The 21,099-nt window shown below is 36.7% G+C and overlaps 1 protein-coding gene across 2 annotated transcripts; it reads right to left on the bottom strand.

The window, feature by feature from the left end:
- Positions 1–918: 918 nt before the first annotated feature.
- On the bottom strand, positions 919–20,806 carry DDX1 (DEAD-box helicase 1). Of its 2 annotated transcripts, XM_054629209.2 has the most exons (26): positions 20,725–20,806; positions 18,723–18,774; positions 17,762–17,825; positions 17,230–17,259; positions 16,915–17,011; positions 15,404–15,451; positions 15,185–15,268; positions 13,751–13,834; positions 13,256–13,332; positions 11,940–12,012; positions 11,752–11,828; positions 10,987–11,101; positions 10,360–10,498; positions 9,268–9,328; positions 8,010–8,108; positions 7,231–7,320; positions 6,458–6,646; positions 5,382–5,433; positions 4,795–4,941; positions 4,054–4,145; positions 3,466–3,538; positions 2,952–3,024; positions 2,791–2,833; positions 2,470–2,565; positions 1,594–1,714; positions 919–1,246 (listed from the first exon to the last, which is right to left on the bottom strand). In XM_054629209.2, the coding sequence occupies exons 1-26, from the start codon at positions 20,738–20,740 to the stop codon at positions 1,116–1,118; spliced, it is 2,223 nt and encodes a 740-aa protein (XP_054485184.1). In that variant the 5' UTR covers positions 20,741–20,806; the 3' UTR covers positions 919–1,115. The 2 variants fall into 2 exon arrangements, with proteins under 2 accessions (XP_054485184.1, XP_077031201.1); XM_077175086.1 differs by lacking the exon at positions 17,762–17,825 and having other exon boundaries at positions 20,725–20,742.
- Between the last annotated feature and the right edge of the window lie 293 nt (positions 20,807–21,099).

Raw genomic sequence — 21,099 nt, 5'->3', positions numbered from 1 at the left:
ATTTCTGTAAATGCAATACTTTGTTTAAATTACTGAGAAATGCAGGGTTTTTATTATAATCCCTGTGTCTCTCAGTCTGCCCTCTCCAGGTAACACTAAAAATCATAATTTGCTTAACCTGAGTTTAAATTGATTGTCACTGCTCTTTCAAGGGGATGAAACATTCTGTGAAAAGATGACTTCACCAAGAAGGCAAAAGCTAAATTGATTTGTGGGTGTCTGGCATTCCCAATGACCTGAGATATTTGGATGACAATTGCAGGAAAAGTTACTGAAATTTCTAATTATCATTAAAAGAGTCACTAGAGAAAAAAAAGCTAAAAAGAAATTCCAAGCCAGACTGCAGTAACAAACAGTAACAAATTCAACCTGTCTGAAAGCAGCACAAGAGGCATTAAATATTTCAGCCTATACTGCTGCATGAAAAAGCTTTTCGTGCAATGTTATGAAATGCTTTGATACTCACATGATATTCCCCTATGAATTCAGAAGTATTGTAGAAATTTTTGTAACAATATTGCTACAATATTGTACAATCCATTTCAGAAATTTAAGAACCATTAAATGTGAGAAGTCTAGAACTACAGAATCAAAATGCCGTTATCAGCCTAGATTGTAGGGGTTTAGGAAAACAAAGACCTTCATCAAATACCTACTTGAGATCTGGTTTTTTTTCTTATTTAGTATAAATATAAACAGCTGTCTGAATGAATATGAATCTATCTTTAGTCAGCCCAGCATTAAAAATTTAAAGTACACAAATAATTAAATAATTTGAAATATAAATAAATAGAAATATAAAACTCTCCTCCCATATTTGCCTAACTACCCTTGTACTTTTAATAAATTAACAAAATCATGCAAAGAATGATTCTGCAAATTAATCCTTTAAGGCAAAAAAAAAACCAAACAAAACCATTTCATCTTTGACTTGTTTTATTTTATTAGGAGAACAGCTTACTCAAAGTTAACAGTGCTGAACACTGTTCCTCATGCAAGAAGTATATTTCGTTTTAATCGCTTTCTAACTACCTCTACTCAGAGACAGTGCAGGATTTTTGTATTTGCAGGGCAGAGCATTTATTAACTCAAGCCTTCTCTCCAGTGTGGCACAATCAGAATGTTCTGAACAGCTGGTTAGGAAGATAGCCAAGATGCAAGAAAGATGTCTGAGCCTCCTTTTCAAGGGCAGCCAACTCTTGTACGGTAGGTGCCAGAATATCCACATGGCCTTTATACAGTCCACCTGCCAAAAGAGATACAATCTAAATTACATGTTCAAAGTCATTTTTCAGTAGAACTAACAATGCCCAACCACAGTCATTCAGAGAGTCAATTACTTTATTAAAAAAAAAAAAAAAAAAACCAGCACAAAAAACCAGAACAGGTATACACATACTCTTGTCACTTGCAACCTATGGACTGCATGTAACAAATGACAGCAAAGAGCTAGCAGCCTTTTATAATCCATTTATTTATCATCTATTATTTTTTTATTTATAGTCTATTATTCTGTAGTGACACAGGAGACAACCAGGAAACTGGAAACTGAGCACTGCATAGCAAGGGAACTTGAGAGTAGTTCATCCTTACCTCCCAGAGCTCTCTTCTGCCCATATGTAACTTTCCCATCAAAATCATCCACTGGTACTTTTATGTCTGGTTCAACTTGGGCAATAGTGCAGTTTAAGTGTTCTTCAATCTCCCCCAGCAACTAAGAGAAAAAAACCCAAGAAGTCTTTAAATACTCTATGGTCCAAGACTAGTCAAACTAGTGTTCTGAACAGTCACATCTGAGTAGTTTGGACAGGAATGGTACACAAAACAGTTTGGTCACAGATACAGAAGACTAACACCTTTTTATTACAGACTACACAAGTTCATTTCCAATTTCAGTATGGTTTTACCCTACCTAGAAGTCTTCATTTCATACACTACCCTACTTGCAGAAATGAGGCTACTTTATAACAGCTCATAGTCCAAGCTTATTTTATCACAGATGAAGTCTATTTGCCCTTCTTCATTAGAGAAAGAAGGCAAGTATTGCTTTTTAACCTGCATTCATAGCTGGTATACAAATCCCAATGAAAACCTACCTAAGAGATAAACTTTTCCCAGGTTAGAGAAACAACAGTTTTAAGTGACAATTTTGCAACAAACCATCTAAACTAACATTCTCTTCAGGATATGTATCTTAACGGACTTTGATTAGGAAGACTATAAGGAAACTGCAAGTAATACTCCAACAACATTGGCTGGGAATATTAAAATAGATTTTTATAATTAAACAACTTACAGAACATATAACTTGAAAAGTTCTAATGTTCTATGTTCTAATTTCTTCTTTAAATGGAATCAAAGGTTAAAAACACCTTAAGACTAGATTGTACTTCAGCTACACAGGTGAAACAAGAACTTTATTCTGGAATCTTTTAGAGGAATTGGGGAACATTTAAGCAAAATGTTTACCTGCATCTCATTGTACCATATGGTACAACCTCCTTCTTCCTTCAGCCTGGTGTTATAACACCCTTTTCCACGACTACTGCATACATGATACCAAACCTAGAAATAATGCAAAACAACCTCTAAACTTTGTGAAATAGTTTAGTACATTCATTTTGACTACTTATATAATGAAAAAGAATTCAGGAATCTGTTTGTGTTCTCCTTCAATTAAGTAGGGACAAAAAAAAAGCAGTTTTTCAATGCAGGATAAGGTCAGATAGCAGCTGGGGACAGAACCTCAGTAAATAATGTCTGTTCATCTCTGCTTTGGAGTATAATTACCTTTTCTTTTTCTTTTGCCACGAGGGAGATTGCCAAACCCATCCTGAAATATTAGGAGACAAGGGAGGGAGAAATGTATTTCAGTAACTATTGCCAACTTGTCAAACAACAACAACAACAAATCTCACAACACCTGCTGGCTGCTCTGAACACACACATACCTCTCAGCTCTGCCGACTCTCCCGATTCGATGAACATAGTTCTGTTTTTCATCAGGGAGGGTCACATTGATAACTGTGTAACACAGACAGTTCACAGAGAACACAAGATTTTTTTTTTAATGTATGAGCTAAGGTCAGAGATCAGACACCTAAAATATTATTTTGATTGCTGCAATTCCTCTCCTTAGTCTATGTACATACTTTATAGTCTATTACAACAGTTACAGGTGTAACCTGCAATACCTGCAATAAAGGCTCTCACACTGCTTTCTCTCTGATTACTTTTTGGCAAGAATGGAAAACCGAATTAATGATTCCCAAAAATGCAGAACAATATAAAGTATTTGAGAACTTATGGTGAACAACCAAATTAAATATTGCCTAGTTTCAGCCTTTAACATCTACATCTCTTAAAATTATGCTGTAAGTCATATATTTATTTTAACGACTGGACAGGCAAATATATTGAAGCTCCAGTGCAATTCAACAGGTTAAGTTTAAAAAACTGTCTTACCATATGGTACACCATGAATATCAATTCCTCTAGCAGCAACATCTGTGCAGATCAGGAAACGGACATCTCCTCTCTGCAAAAACAGAGCTGTAATGAAGTGTTGTGCTAAACACAGCAAGCAAAATCCCAAGCAATGAAATCATAGTCCTTTGCACTTCACCTTTAAGAACACTTCAAGTAACGCATGAATAGTTTGGTGAATTTACATCCTTGTTTCTTTCTCCAGCACCATAAGGCAAACAAAACCAACAAACAGCTTCATCAAAACTAAACTGTAATATTGAACCTTTTTTTTTAAGTGACCAAGTACTAAAGACCTTAAAAACCAGTGTAATTACTATACAGTTTAAAGTTAGGATTTATTCCAAAGTAAGCCTACTATCTTCTGAATTCAAACTCACAAAGGTCATACTGATTATCACCAGTACAGACTTCCACCTACAGAAAATGTGCCTTACAATTTCAGGAAGTGGGACATAGAGCATTTGAATGCAATTTAATTTAAATAGAGAAGTAGGAACACAAATTAACATACAAATTCAGATATTGGGAGGTGAGGAAAAAGCCTTCAAAAATCTGCTGCATCACCTTAAATCTTTCCAGGTTTTGCTTTCTTTCTTGAGGTTTTCTATCACCGTGCAGACAGACACAGGAGAACTGATGTCCCTTCCTATCAGGGCCTGAAAGAATTTATATGCATTAATTACATCACATATAAGCTATGACACAAAACCATATAGAATTGGAAAAAAAATTCAGAGGCATTGGGGTGGAAAAAATACACAAGACAAGCAGTAAAATACAATTTCTCCCTCCTCCCAAGAGCAGACCTGTGCAGGCACTTTTCCTTACTCCTTCCTACTCTAAATTTCTTCATTTCTACAAACGTTCATCTTCACCTTTCTCCTCACACATTCCTTTCACTGTTCCTGTGTTTTCTTTCACATTTCTCCAATGTCTTTTTAGGTGTGAACATCTCTTCCCATGTCTCTTCCCCTTACTGACTATCAATTTTACTAGCATGTTTCAGCAGAGGCACCATATATCTTCTCACTGGTTCAAATTTTGGTGTATGATGGGTTTCCATTCATTTCAGAACTATCTGGAACAGGTACAAGACCGTTCATTGCTTTCTTTCACAAAGGGCACCCCTGCAGCTGCCTGCTACAAAACTCTGAATTTTATGCCCAGTCAGTATGCAAAAAAACTGTAGCATAATTTTTTCTGTGCTGTGTCCCAGTACTGGTGACCTCTATCATACAAATTTGGTGTTGAAAAAACACAGAAGTGAGAAAAGTGAGCTGAGTAAGGCTGACATGAAAACATTACCTCCACCCTGCTGGATGAAGTATTGCTCCATATTATCACAGTCTATTTTAGTCCTGCAGAAGATAATGGCTTGATCCATCTTGTGCTCTTTAATTGCTCGAACAGTGTATTCTCCTTTTAGAATTTTAATAGCTTCAGACCACATTTCTAAATAAAAATAAAGAAGTTATTTCACTCAAATTGTTTAAAAACATGAAGAACCTTTGAACTGCGTATCTTTGAAGTTCTCTAGCCTTCAAGTAGACAGTTAAACTTTTATTATTAGAGCAAGTAAGCTAAACCTTCAGTTTCTACCTCTCCCTTCCACGCTCCTGTGCTCCAAGGTGATACAATACAGGAAGAACAAAAGCACTCAGAAATTTCAAGTTTCTTATACACACCAACAAACACTTGTCTACAAATCTGCAAAATATATATTCAAGTCTCTTTCCTATTTCCCAGTTACAGAAACACATTTCTCTTCAAGACTATGAGAATGTAGAAATACAATTTTGGAGGAACATGACTCAAGGCCAGTATCTACTACAATTTACCTTTCATTCAAAACATTTACAAGAATGTCATGATTTCTTAGTGTTGCTCATTACCTGGAGTGTTAGCGCCAGGCCGTGTATTGTCTTTTGCATGTACTTCATCAGTCTAGACAAAACACAAACAAAAAAACCCCCCAAGTCAGTAGTCCACTCTTCACAGAGAAATACTTAACTCCATTAACTTGTAATTAGGAAGAAACAAAAGTTTAGAAGTAATCTTAGCATTCTGCTCTCCTACCAGCCATGTTTACCCCCCTTTAGCTACAGGAAGGTCTTGTATTTAAGAATACAAAACTTATATTCATAAAAAAAGGGCAATAAAACTATGTAGCCACTGGACAGGAAACACCTTTGAACAAAGGTGAAGAATTGAAAGCACACAAACAAACCAGAATAAAAACATTTTGTAAAATATAGTTAAATCACATAAATAGTACTTCCTTATCTTTTCCCCTATGCTAGCCTGAATCAGATATAAACTTAAAATCCAAAAGAAATAAACTCACACTAAGACTTAATGACAACACATGACAAACAGATGTTCCAAAGACAAAGAGAGATTAAGAAAACCATAGATTTGTAACTGCATCAGAGTTGCCAAGAACAAAATATGGTTCCAGGTTATTCAGAACTTGAATACTAAAGACCTGAACAACCAACACCTTCTCATGTGAATAGGTGTCAGGTGTATGTAGAATCTGGAATCTCAATTGCAGTCTGATATGACATCCATTCCTGTAAAAACTGCTCATCTCACATGGGTTGGAGACAGAACTACCTTATAGAATGATCCATCTTGGCAGGTTTATTCCCTCCTGCCAAGTCAGAAAAGAGATACTAAGTAGAGTTAGGCCATGGACCATTAGCTGTGAAATGAGTGAAAAAGCACAATGCCATTGCTCTCTAGTGCAAATCAGACTGTTACTTAATCAAGCTCTTCCTCAGCCATGTTTGTAACACTGAGCTGTTCAGAAACAGAGTTATGACACCACTGATATGATGCTGACTACCATGAAACAAACCATTTCAGATTAAGCTGTTTCAATAGCCAGCAAAGATCCTTCAATATTAGGCCCCTGTTCTGAAGGTTAAATAAGTAAACATGGAAAAAAACCTCAATTTTCACTTACTCTGATATGATTCTTGCCAAGCCTTTCCCAGAGTTTATCAGTTTTTGGATTTACAGGCACAACTACATGGTGTACAGTTTCAGGGACAGAATCTTCTCCTTTCAAATCTACCCAGGTAGGAAAATGCATGATTTTTTCGGATAGTTTTTTCACATCAAAAGAATGCAGGGTTGCAGAGCACACAATCACCTGAGAAGAGAGTCACATGGATACCACTGAAGATAAGATCCTCCCAGTCCAAAAAGGTGAGAGTAGAACTGTATGAATGTTATATAGTTGAATAGCATAATGTAGCAAAACAGAAAATGTTTGGATCTCCTCATCACAGGAACCACTCAGTTGGCAAGAGTCAGGACACAAAATAAGTTGATTAACTATTCTGTTGCAGAGACCCAAAAAATTACTAGGAAGAATGCAAAACTATTGAAAGCTGATGAATCAAGAGTATTAATATGTTAGAAATCATAAAGTACGTGTTCAGTCATGTTTGCTAGATTTATATATAAATAATTCAAAATAAATTGAAAACTCCTGAACACTAGGCTTCAACATCTAGGAGGCTAAAAATATTTTCACAGGCAATTACTGAACTCACTGAACATGTGTTAGTTTTGGACAAGAGCTTTTGGGAACTCCAAAGAAGCATGCTCTATGCCAAATAATAGTCAACAACTGAAAGCAGAACACACAACACACCCCCAAAAATATTTAAGCAAACAAAACTAAAAAAAACCCCACAACAAAAAAAAAACCAAACCACAAATATTTTGTACCTGAAGTCTCTTTCCATCTGAGGTTATCTGAGGAATTTGACTATGGATCCTGTTTATAAAATCTGAATAACCTTGGAGGAGAAGGCCATCCTGCGTGGGGATGAAATAAAAGAGATGAAGCTGCAAATCTTCTCTCATTTCTCAGTCTTTACACTTGAGTTAGATAAGCAATACACTCCTAGTCTCAGAAGTTCCTGCTTTTAATTAGCTGGACAGTCAGTGCATAGCAGGGATATTATTACTAAGGAGGAAAACCCACTAAAAATGTGGAGCACTTACATTATAGCTGCTGAGAAGCTAAGCAGCTACTCCTAGCTAACACCCCAAGGCATTTGATCTTTGTGAATATTCAGATGTACTATCAGAGATCAGAGAGATGCCCTTATTTCACAGCATACTGAGTACAACATTCACTAGCCTCAAGACCTGCTGGGTTAACTAACACTTATATTTTGTCTTTGTCCTTTGAGCTCCCTGCAGTGGCAGGGACAGACTTCATTTCAAATTATATTTACAGTACCTTGTAAATATAATTTGAAATACATTTTCCTATCAGAAAAATTCCAAACAGATTTAACAGAGGCCAGGAGTGTGGGAGAGGAAAAAAAAGCAGGTTACTATGGTTGCAAACAATGAGAGGATTAAGGTGGAACAGTCTATAGGTACCTAACTGTTCCATTGAATTATCAAATACTACAGAACAATCACGTTTCACTTTTTTGCAAATATCATACTGCATTTAAGAACAGAATTTAAGTAGCACTTAGTTCTCTACATACAGCTTCATCCAGAACCAGGAATCTAACTTGAGATAAATTAATCTTCCCTGTTGAGACCAGGTCATCCAGCCTTCCAGGAGTTCCAACAACAATATCCACCTATGAAGTACATAAAGAGTATGAGTTGGTCCTGTAACTAACTAGAGACATGAAAAGTTTTATCTAAGCTTAACATTATGAAACAATTATCAGTATAATGCTTTATTTACTATTAATTATAACTTCATAAAATCCTAGAGTAATTTGTGTCAGAGGGATCTCTTGAGATTATCATCTGGTCTCCACTCCCCACTTTCACATGCAAATCAAGGACAATTTCTAAGTTACTTTAGGTAGCTGCCTAATACAATTTTCAGTACCTTTCTGGAAGGGGATCCTACAACCTCCTCTCTGGGCAACCTGCATTTTGGTTCTAAAGTCATTTCATTAGCAGCATCTACCTTAGGGAGGAAGCCTTCCATTATTCGGGAAGTGCTGTGTCCCTTTTTTCCTTCCCTGAACCCCAAGCAGTGTAATCTTGTTATCAAAAGCCAACAAACAGATTTGTTTTTAAACAGGGATAAATTTTTCTCAAGGTGGAAGGATACAAAATCTATCAACTAGAGAAATAACTACAAATTTTGCCAGACAGAAAGGTTCACAATCAAAAACTTAGCATTTTGGAAAAACATGGAAGTCAAATAATCTTCCGGTTCAAGTAGGCTTAACAGAAATTTTTCATTTTGGCAGCTAGAACCACTAGAAAATTTATCAAGAGTGATGTGCTTTCACTTCCAAAAGTGAGTCTTAAATAAAAAACACAGCCCTGTGACTCTGTTCTCCCTACAGTGAGACTTAATCAAGTGTACATTCCATGCCGCTGAAACCAGACCACTTCCTTCTATGTAGGACTGGTTTGTAGTGTAGGTTCATCTTGATAACTGCAGACTATTTTTATTCACAAAAACAGGACAGAAGTTAATAGGAAAACTGTCTTGTTGATTAAGAACAAATGGCAAACAATTGAACTTTCATTTTAAGATTTTCAGGAGTACTCAGGCTCCAAGAGAACTTAAGTAGTATAGGTACTTGTATTGACACGGAAGTAAAGGAACAGCTGCTAGACTGCTGTAACATGAGCTTCCTATTGACTGTACATTTTTGTTTTAACATGTTTATTATTCTTATTACATGAATTACCACCATTAATATCCTCTAGCAACATCATCAATTGCTTGGAACACAAACTAATAAGTCATATGAAAAAAATACCACTTACACCTTGTTCCAGTACAGAGAGTTGATCTCTTGCAGCCACTCCACCAATAATAAGCAGTTCCCTAAAATTACATCAATATATTTGAGATTTACCCATTTATTATATTCAGAAGGTATACTTAGAATCAGTCTTCAGACTGATGTTTTTATTGATAGCTGACAATTAACAGCTCTGAACAGTAATTTCAAGAACAAAATAGAAAAAATTAATTTTGAAACTCAGCCCTTCACAAGAAGTGTACTTCAGTTCAAGTGAAAACTTTGTTACCAAACTGTAATTGAATATGATTATCACTGTTGTTTTAAGCAAATTAGCACCTTAATAAATTTAATCTCACAAAAAATGTTTATTAAAAATCTCAAAAATAATATAACTTAGTGAACGAAAGTTTCCTGTGCCCTTGAAAGTTAGAAATGCAAATAACAGTAAACAAAATTAATCTTCCATTGTAGTTTGCCCATTCCTATTGCTTAATCCCAGCAATTCTAGTAAATGAACTCTTATAAACAGATTGCTGTTTATCATTGGGAAATGTTTAAGTTTTAGAAGCACAGTTGTCTCTCAAAGCAGAGACAACTTAAACCCAAAGCAACTTATAGATGATTCATTTTTCAGAATTGCACCTCCATGATAATTTGTCCTGCAAGCACATTAATTAAAGAGAGCAGACCCTGTATACAACTATTTGATGGAGATGAAAAACAAACAAAATGAGGGGGTAGAAGGAGATGGAGGCATAGGAAAATGTTTAGGAAAGCAGGGCAGTAAGCAGATAACATTTTTAATCAAGAGAAGCATGTGAAGTATCATACTAGCTATCACTGATAATTAAAAAAAAACACCTACCCACCAAATTTCTTGTATGAGAAAAAGGCAGTCCACTGATAAAACATACCAAAAACCCTTAAGTGGTCTAACTGCAGTTGCATAGTCAGAAGTTTGGTTGGTAGCAGGTTATTACTGATATTATTATTATCAGCAGCACTGCAGATTATGGTTCACTTAGCTACAAAGTGGAACCTACTCCCCATCTCCCCATGAAGTTACAACCATGGAAAATACCATAAATGCAACTAACAAATTCACTTTTACCTTAATTTGGGATTATCAACATATTTTTTGAACTGCTTCACATTGTTCAAAGTTTGTTCTGCCAGCTCTCTTGATGGTTCTACAATCAATGCTTTTGGAGCATTTGGAAGGTTCTGTGCTTGAACCACTTGGGCATTTCCTAAGTGGAAAAAAAATCACCATTAAGACAAACTATATTCCTATTCTGGAATTTTTTACTGGAAACAGATCTGGATTTTCTATTAGTAATTAAAACCTAATAATTCTAAATGCTCCATTCAAAGGTGATGTGATTGCTCTCTCAATTATGAGTAACTTCAGAATAATGATCAGAACTTACAAGTTGGTGTACTGGCCATGCAGGATAATCCATTCCATTGTGGGGCATAAAGACCCACACATTTTTACAATAACACTGTTGAAAAACTTAGCTGGACTTCTTTTATCTGATGTACTTCTGAATTCCAAATATGAAAGACTATTGGCGATTTAACAGTAAGAAAATCTGGTATACTTTCAAAAAAAGCATCAATATTTCTTCATTACTGCACTATTTAAGATCTTTCTGATTGCAATTAAAGGGATCCAAAAATGCTGCAACACAACCTGAATACAGAAACAAGAGAAGTTTGTAAAAATGTAACCTACCTGAGTGTTGTGATTTTACAACACTACCCTCAGGAGCCTTGCAAAGGCCAACATAGCCATCTTTTGGTGGAAACTTGAAATCTTCTTCACCAAAATTGAATTTCAATTCAGCATTCTAGGTATCAACAAAGTTGTGTCATACGCACAAGATTCAAGAGACCACAAAAAATGAGAAACAACTCAGTGATGAAAAAAACAGAAAAAAACAAGAAGATGGGAGAAGGAAACACTTTGTCTATCTTATACATTCCTCCTGCCCAAGTTGCTGGAACTTAACCCCAACCAAACACACAGAAAAAAGCCAACTTTTAACCAAAGAATTTTTTCTGAAGTTGTACATCTCTCTAACCACTGAAAGGACATAGTACTACCTTACAGTAATGTTAGAGTTCAGAACAAATGAAACAAGCTATCTGACTTTCAAGCTATTTGCTTGTATCAGTTGAATGGCAGTATACAACAGTTTAATACACACAACATAGCACTGTTATTAGGAATTAGTTGTCCATGCTATTCTACCTATAAATTCAAGATTAAAATTTGAATTTAAACATTTAGCTTAAATGGTACTCAAAGCTATTTTATTACTTAAATGGTACTCAAAGCTACATTATTACTTCAGTAGTGAATACTGGTAAACCAAAGAAAACTGATTTTACATGCACAACTGCAGTAACTGTAAGTGGTTATGCAAATTTTATACTTAATTATAAACAAACCCAGAAAAATTATAATAATCTTGGACATCTGCAATATTCCTGTTACCTTCAGTACACAAGCTGCAAAAAGTGCTTGGTTCCTTATATGTGGAGGGATTTCAAATGCAAGGCCAAGGTCCTTCCCTGAAAATAAGGTTGATTCAGTCAGACTCTGCAAGTGTGTGCATTCCTCTCCTTCCCTCCCCCCAGCAAAAGCATCCAAATAAAATTCCAAACAAAGAGAATAAAACTTACCATTTTTGGAAAATTTTATTTGTCCTTTTTCTGTGTCTAGATAACAGCCAATTGTATCATGCATAGTGAACTCCTGCAAAAAAAAAAAAGTTTGTGAAGCTAAGACATTTTCAGTGCATTAAGACAACTTAGTGCTTATATTCTGTCAGCTTTTAGTTTTCTCACCTCTCCCTAACAAATGCTGATTCTTGAGAGAAGTCAAGCAAGTTCAATTTATTTCAGTCAGACCATTGTAAATAGAACATATATTTTTATTTGATTACAAGTCTTCAGTAAACTGCCCAATTGATCTTGGTATTTAAACATTTATTACTGCTTTAAATTTACTTCAAAAACCAACACAATTACCACAATACATTTAAGTCATTTACCTGGAAGTATTCTGCATTATGGAAAAGCACATTAGTCACATATTTATTAGCCAATGTAAATCTAAGCTTAGAACACCAAACATGACATCAGAAAACTGTATTTTTACTATAATAAAAGACTAATGCTTGAAGATGACACTATATGCATGTTATGTATACTTAAGTGCTTTATTTTAGTAACTTGAAATCTGCTAATTTTAAAAGTATTCAATAACATTTATACATTAAGTGCTTCCAATCAACAGCTCAAGAATCACTATTAAACAACCTACAGTAGTCATAAAAGTTGCAGGTTTTATGACATTGAGCTGTTATTATTAGCACAAAAAAATAAGAGTTTCTGCTTAAGTACTCATTTATTTATGTTTACACATCTCAATTCCACTGCTACACTACACAAAATCCATTATAGATATTCCCAGCAGACACTTTGGAAGTGTACATTAAGGTAATGGCAAACCCAACTCAATAGCCAGAAGTAGTGCACTCTATGTTTTAGTAGAAATTAATAATGCATTTTGACAGATTACAGAGTTGTGAAATTACTTATATTTTAACTTCTAGTAAACAGAATACAATGCCCTCACTTGCATGTTCCCAGTGTATACATATGGGTTGATTTATTCAAGCTAAAGATGAAGTCAGTCAAGACAAATCTCAAGAGGTCAGTTAACTTTTAATCTGTAACACAGAGCAAAATTTTAACTTCTAAATGAGCGTAAATATAATTGCAATTTAACCACTATCATGTCTCAGCTTATAACTGCTTTTGTTGAATCTTTTAATAAGCTTTTATGCAAAAATGCTTCAATGTTCCATTGCCCTTTTGCCCAGTGAGCTTCCCTTAGCAGTGAGCCCTATTTCAAAAGACAGTTGATTGTAACAGCACAAAACTAACATGCAAAACTTTAAAAAATATTTCTGCCAAATGCAATTCAAGCTTACCTCACCATAGCTGTCAAATTGCTTGTTGTGAGATTTCTTACCAGTGCCACCAAATCCAAAGCCAAATTTATCAGTGCCTGAAGATAAGACAATAGGTTTTTATCTTCTGGTTGACACATTATGCTTTTTCCTTTTGGTATTAGCAACTGAAATGTCCAACACTATCACATAAACAATTTGCTGCTGATTACTAACTTCTGACCTGGATGTACACCAAACTGCAGTACATTTATCGATTTTACCAGTCTCCAGTCATCTTCATTAAAAATAAAAAAAAAAAAAGCATAAAAGGCAGAAAGTCACATAAGACAAGAAAACACTGCCACAACCAGAGACTTCCCCTTACAGGAATTAAAATACTTATACAAAACATTTTCAACTCCCCAATACTGGGATCCTTCCTGAAGAGTCCATTCTCTGCAACACTAGAACAGCACTCCACCCATTCCATGTCAATATAAAAACTACCTATAGGCTCTTCAGAAGGAAACTCACCCAGATCTAGTGAAGCCTGCATAGTTGACCAACCAACTCTGCACAAGCCTTGGTCATGACAGGAAACTTCATAGTAGTATTTCCCTTTAAAAGAAAAAGAAAGGATCTAATACAATACCCAAATTCATTAAGGTGGTTCAGTCTTGCTACTTCCAAGACCATACAAATCTAACATCCCAGTTCTGCTGAAAGTGTCATGAAATCCCCTACACTGTGTTTGTGTGAAAGGTCAATTGTATACCTATGTAGGAAACGAAGAAACAGCAGGCAAAAGAGACAAAGTACTCACTGAGAGGTAGAGTGTGAAAGGCTCCAAAGGAGTGACAAGCAAGAGAGAAGTGGTCCTACTCAATGCACAGGACCTGATAAAACTCAGGACACAAGGTTCTGCAGAATCAGAACCAGACCACCAGCATGCTCCCGTATCAACAACTCCTTGTGCCACTTGAAGAACATCCAGCTGGCTGTTATGTACACATAGACTACAGAATTATCTGCACAGCCCATTAAAGGAGACTGTTTAGGGTCTTTCTGAACACACTTCCAGAACCACTGGAGTATCAGGATGACTCTACTTCTGAGTCAAGTGTTAGGGTTGGCCTCTCAACTACTGCTACAACCACAGAACCATGAAATTTTTGCACATCTGCATGAAGTCTGTGAGGAAACAACTCAAAGTACTGTGTGTATAGCCATTTCCTAAGAAAAGGCATTCTGATGAATATTAGTTACGATTCTGCCTCCTGCAACTCAGTCTCCTATTGATGCCTGAAGATTTTTAGCTTTCTTTGTATACTTCGTGTATTTGTAGCTTAGTAGAGTGTTAAATGCCTAGGTATAACTTCTAGTACTTTTCCAGCTCTCTTTACAATAGGGAACAAACTCTTTGACACATTCTTAGAAGTTTTGTTTAGTCTTGCTTGTTAGTTTACCAAGGACATTTTATTTTGTACTACATATCATAGACATAATAAAGGTAGGATCTGAGGACCAGGGGGAGGACTCCAACGGGGCAGAATCCGGGGGGGGGTTACTTAACCAACTGCTCCTTTAACTGGACAATATTGGCTGGATATTTTAACTGCCTGATCTTATAAAATTGTAGCAATCTAATTGCTACAATGGGGGGCATGGGTTTCACCATATTGTGCACTGAAGGCTTTCAAGTAAATGTTTGCTTTTCTATTATAATTTTAAGGTTGTTTAGGAAGATTTTGTTCTACTTTCAGGCATCACTATCAGGGAAAAGGTAATTTACAATACAAGGAGAACAAAACAGAAGTATTGGTCATTTCCAAGTCTTAAGCTACTAAATTTGGTCAGATGGATAGAAAGTTTTTAATGCAACCATCTACATTAACAATGGCTGACAAGCAGGCATTTCTGCTAAAACTTTTCTGGAAGAGTATTCAAAACACATCACTTTATATGTACCTTTAGTCACTCCTCTAGTTGCTCTGCATCCATGCCATTCTTTTATCTCTCTGCTTTGGCAACACAAACCATCCGATCCAATTGCTGAAAATTAGAAGACAGTTTTAGTTAAAGAAATTGCCTAACTGCTTTTAAAAGAAAACTTCATGCATTCTTTCCTCTAGCTTATTCTTTTTTACACCAAGTAAAAATTCTCAAGTGAAAAGCAGGACAACTCACCAAAAGCTGATCCTCTGTCATAGGGGTTCATTTGCCATTTATTGAGCACTAAGTTGGAAAGACAATAACAGAAAAAGCATTTAATCCACAAATCAAGCCTGAGAAACTCAAATTAGATGTTCAAAATGTTTCCAGAGTGTTTGGCTTAATTTTCTGGGGAAATAGTTTTGTTCCAATGAAATTCATGTAAGCTCAAATGAAGGCCTACAATCCGAAGAACGGCACAAATGCTTAATGCAAAGGGATTCTATGGAAGTTTAGATTATTCCATTAAGGACAGATTAAGTTACTTAAAAATGCAACTGCAAACAAGGAAGACTTTTATAAAATAAGGCAGTTTCACACAATCACAATCAAATTCAGATAGAAAATACCCAAAACTATATAAAGAACAACAAATTTGAAATGCATTATTTGCCATTTCCGTTCCAAGCTTACATTAAGGTATCTTTCAGGCTGTAAGTTAAAATGTCATTACTAAGGAGCTAAGATTAGGCACATAGAATTTTTGACTTCATTTTTCATATGCCCAATAACATGCTGTAATAAAATATATACATGACTTAAAAAAAAAACAGGTGTCATTTCAATTAGGTTTACTGAGTGTATTAGTGTATTCATATTACATTCTCTCAAGGAGGATTTAACTTTTTTAAAGTTGATTTTACTGTCACCAATGTAGCAGCAGTTATAATGATGACAACTTCGATAACATCTTCAGAGTGTTGTTTGTGCAAATACTGTTCACTTACATAAAACCCAATCTTATCAGTACCACAGACTGGACATGGTTATCAGCTTTACAGTTCCAAGCCTAATTAAATGGATGCATAACAGACTCTCAAATACTGTGAGGATATTATCATAGTTACAGTCCATTTTATATAGCTGAGTTCCAGCCCTATACATTTCCTGCTCAATTCAATGTTTACTAGAAGAAACAAGATATCAATTATTCAATTCCAAACCTAGGCAGGTGCCAAAAGGAACACAACAGATCTACTCAGCACAACAGAATTGAAAGGTCCTACACTGTTATCCCAGGCACATAAAAATAAGTCTGAGCCTAGAAGAGCTTTCTGCTCAAGCTCACTTAAGAGGCCCAAACTAACTCCATGGTGTCACAGCTTGTGTCACCTAATCCTGGAATAGAAAGATATTTTTTAACTCCTTCTTTTAAGGTGGACACCACCAGCACATCTTGCAAGGCATTAACCTAGTATGGGGCTTTCAGAAGAACACTGGAAAGCCAGGTGTGGATCAGCCAGCCCCAAGCTGAAAAGAAGAGCATTACTAAGAGTCTGCAGTCAAATGCACACCAGTTCTTCCCATGATTCCACCAGTAAATTTATATTCTCTTTTTAATAAAACACTGAATGATTATATTTACACGATCCCAAATTATGGAAAAAATACTTACCTAATGGCAGGTTAACTCTACTTCTAAAAGTGACAAAATCAACACAAGTTAGCAGAGTTTTGAATTTAAGGAGTGTGACACAAAAACTTACCTGCCCCTCCAGTTTTAATAGTGGCTTTTCCTTTCTTGCCTTCCATTTGGTCTTTCAGTGTTTCATAAACAATCTGGATAACTGGAATGCTGAAAGCCTAAAATGAAAAGTCACTTTCATTCCACAAGTTATACACTTATTTCCAGCCCCATTTTTGGGTGCAATATCACAGCCAGAAATACTGAAATACATTCCTACATATATGTTGGTAAAGACTATAACCAATAATGCTTAAACACATATAAACACTCTCTCTGCATTTATGAGACCACTTAAAGACTTTTACTTTCTGCTAATATAAATTTGATTACTTACACCAGTTTTTCCACTCCCAGTTTCAGCAGCCTATAGGAAGAAAAATACAAGCGTTTTATCAGGACTGCTCTAGAATTCTGTTTTGGTAAACTAAGTTTATTTTTTATGAAGTATTATTTTGGCTTATGGAATGAAGAACACAGAGAACCATAAAAGACAGGATGAACAAGGCATACTAATCTGATACTTTCAGAGTTATTGATACTGCAGCATTGGCTTGGGCAGTATCTGGCATGTTCCATATAGAGCTGTGTCAAGTATTTATAGCCAAAAGGAGAGCAGATGAGATCAGACAGGCCTCATTCATGTGGCAGTGCCTGTCAAGAAGTCAAAAAATAAAGCCCAATACTCCCAGATTTCATCTGCAAGAACAGCTGGAAACACACTAGTAACTCAAAGTGAATATACTTTCTACTGAAGCAGGACAGGAGAGCTAGTCTAACTATGGACCTGTCCAGAAAGAACAATTCACCACACCAACAACAACTGAAAGACACAGGATTTCTAAAAATAGGCTATCCTGCCTACATACCATAAGCACATCACCACCTCCTAAGATCAACGGGATGGATTCTGCTTGGATATCTGTAGGGAGACTACAGGAAAGAACACATTAACACAAAATAATGTTCTACATCAATAGAAAAAGAAATTTTTACTTATCTAGAAATTCACAGAAACCAAATAATCTGCAAGATAAAGCAGGTAACTGCTATTTCTCCTGGCTTGCAGTGGATTCAGCTGCACCTTGGTAAGAGCAGTACATTTCACATCATTACGCTAAATTATAAAAAAAAACCCCTTATTAACTATATATTCCTTGTCTTCCTTTCTTCAAATGAGTTTTTTCTTTAAAGTCACTTATGCTGACTTCATTTACATGATTCCTGTTCAAAACTGGAAAAAAAAAGTAAAGACAACTAAACTCAAACAGCGTTTTCAGACAATCACAGCTAATTAATATTCATATGAGAAGAACTACAAACATTAAGTTTGTTCATACTGACAACTTTCTGAATGACAATTCAAATCAAACTCTGAAGTAAAAACATGTTGGCCATGTACAACAAACAAGTAACCAAACACAAGAATAATAACTTTTTTAGAAGACTGACACACATGCACTAAATTTGAAAAACACAATCATAGACCACAGTCTGGAAAACATGAACTCAACTAGCATTAATTATGCGACAGTATTTCATCCAATAATCCCATGATACATATAAATAAACCAGAGGCACAGAGCCTTTTGTGAAACAACAGAAGTCAAGCATAAGCAGTCATGCTCTGCCTGACCAAGGTTAAGTGTTATTGCTGCAGTCACAGTTTGCATTCTTCAGTCTCTCACACTACAGAGAAGCACATGAGATGCAATGACAGTTAAAGGACAACACACATCCACTTTGCTTTAATGTGACAGCAGAGATGCTTTAAGAACCATGTCATACATTGCTGAAAGGCAAATTAGAGTTTGCCACACTCCTACTTACAGCCAGTCCATCTCCTCCACTGCTTGAGCTATCTCAGGCATAACACCCATTTCTGTAAGACAAGCAAAGAAGGATCAAGCAGTGTTAATAACCTCACATCACCCAAAGATTGCCAAGCATCAACACTTCCAGCTACAGACAGAACCATGGAAAACCACTCTTTTGGGCAACAGCATATGCTGCCTTCACTCCAGCACCCACTGATGGAGACATTCTCCCTTCCTCATAGGCAGCTTTGAGAGCTGTCCCCACTCAGAGCAGAGTCAGGCACACACAGGGCACAGGGGCAGCAGCAAAGTGAACACACTGGGAACAGAGCACCATTCCAAGGGCAAGGTACTTATCTTTGTACCTCTAAGGAAACTGCCTATGCAGACAATGGGTCAGACTTTGTTAATCACAAATACCCAACTTTCTCTACAGTTGAGGTATAAACAGTAGAAAAAACCTGTATCCTGTAAGGACTCTAGTTCAAATCTTGACTGACAATAAGACAACAAGGCTTTGATTTTGATAAAGTTATTAATTACAGACACCTTTTAAAGTTTTTTTCTTGGATACCCCTTCTGGCAAACGCATCTCAAGGTCTGATGGTTGTACCTCAGACACAAGTTAAATATGGAGCAACATGCTTGTACGTTGATAAACAAATCCTCTGTATTTAAAAAGGAAAACAAAAGAAACCTGCAGCTATTCAATACAGGCAAGAGGAAAGCAAATCCTAAGTGACCCAAATGCTGGTAGCACACCATCAAAATTACAATTTATCTGTTAGCCATCTCTTTGGGTACATAAGGTTACTCTAAATCAATTCCTTCAGCTACAAACATGCACCTTTCTGAGCAGAGGTTTCACACACTGGCCTCTGCACTGCCACATGCTGGGTTTCAGCACAGCAAGCACTTGCACACACACTGAGTTGGGCTGCTGCAGGTGGGTGTGCACAGCCAAAGATTATTCTTCCACTTGCTATAATACAAATGATGTAAGAAATGTGTTTTATTTGTAATGTGATTGCAGGAAGCTTTAATATTTTCAAGTGCTGGACTCTAATCCTACAAAAGTAGACAATCCACACAAGCAACAAAATCTATAGCAATCAAAACAATTCCTACTAATTCAAAGTTGGAAACAAATCTGTACTTTTTTTTTCCATATACTTCCAACTCACACAGTTTAATTCAATATAAAATACAAGAATTTAATCAAACAATGACACCGTGACATTTTCCTCAACTACATCCAAATTAATCCAAACTGACCTCTAGATCTCGGGAAGAAGCTTCAGCATTTTGCCCCCATGATAAGATGCAAAAAGTTCAGTTAAAAGGAACAAACTAAAAACCCCATATACATTAAAACTTCACAGAACTCTGATCTTGACTGGTTGCCTAGTTCTACAAATATCTACATGGGGAAGGGGACACAGAGTGATGCTTCCTCCTTTAATATTGGATTTTGGATTACAGTTTAATATTATATACATATATATAGTTTATATAATACATATAGTTTGCCAAATCGTATCACGCTTTTGGATTACAGTTTACTATTGTATACACATATATAGTTTATATAATACATATAGTTTACCAAATCGTATCACCAAGCAGAGCTTCTCTTACCAAAAGCCAATTATCCACTGCTATACAGAGAACAGTTATGATAAACCTCCTGTTACTGAAACCAGCCAGCACGAGGAAAGAGCCTAACTTTTAAGCAACCCCTTTGCTAGATCCACATATGCAATAAAACCTGCCCAACCATTCCGATAACCGCTTCTCAAAGCCTATAGAAGCCCGAGGACACGGGGAGAAGCACCTACATCCCCCGCAGGCCTCGTAACCTCCAGCCTGATCTATGGTCAGCCACACACCACCGCGGGCCAGGCTGGAAAGGCGGCCGAGGAGCTTCCCTCGGTGCTGCAGGGAGCCCGGGAGCCGGCGGGCAGAGGCGAGAGGCTCCCTCAGGGCCGAGAGGCCGCAGCCCCCGCGCCACGTACCCGAGAACGCCGCCATCTTCGCCCCGTGAGCGCCGCGAACACCACAGCGCGCAGCCGCGCGGCCCGGCCGCCGCTTTATGGGTCCGGGTGGGCGCAGGAGCCGCCGCGCCGCGCGTTCCGCCCCGGCCCGTGAGCGCCCCCGGGTATTGGCGGCCCAAGGCGCCTCAGAGACTCAAACACACCGCGGCGTGTGTCACTTATACACCAACTCACCAACTAGGATACTTTCTTCTCCAGGTTTTACAGAAGCTTCCCCAAATTCTGCACCATTTTGTTCTAGGGTGACTTCTACTGACATTAAATGCAAGAACCTTCGGAGTTTTGTAAAAAACAAAATGAGATTGCAAGTGCAAAGTGCAGCTTCTACAGTTACAT

The sequence above is a fragment of the Agelaius phoeniceus genome, chromosome 3 (genome assembly GCF_051311805.1).
Source record: "Agelaius phoeniceus isolate bAgePho1 chromosome 3, bAgePho1.hap1, whole genome shotgun sequence".
NCBI classification, from domain to species: domain Eukaryota; kingdom Metazoa; phylum Chordata; class Aves; order Passeriformes; family Icteridae; genus Agelaius; species Agelaius phoeniceus.
This window is presented reverse-complemented; position numbering and strand designations above follow the sequence as displayed.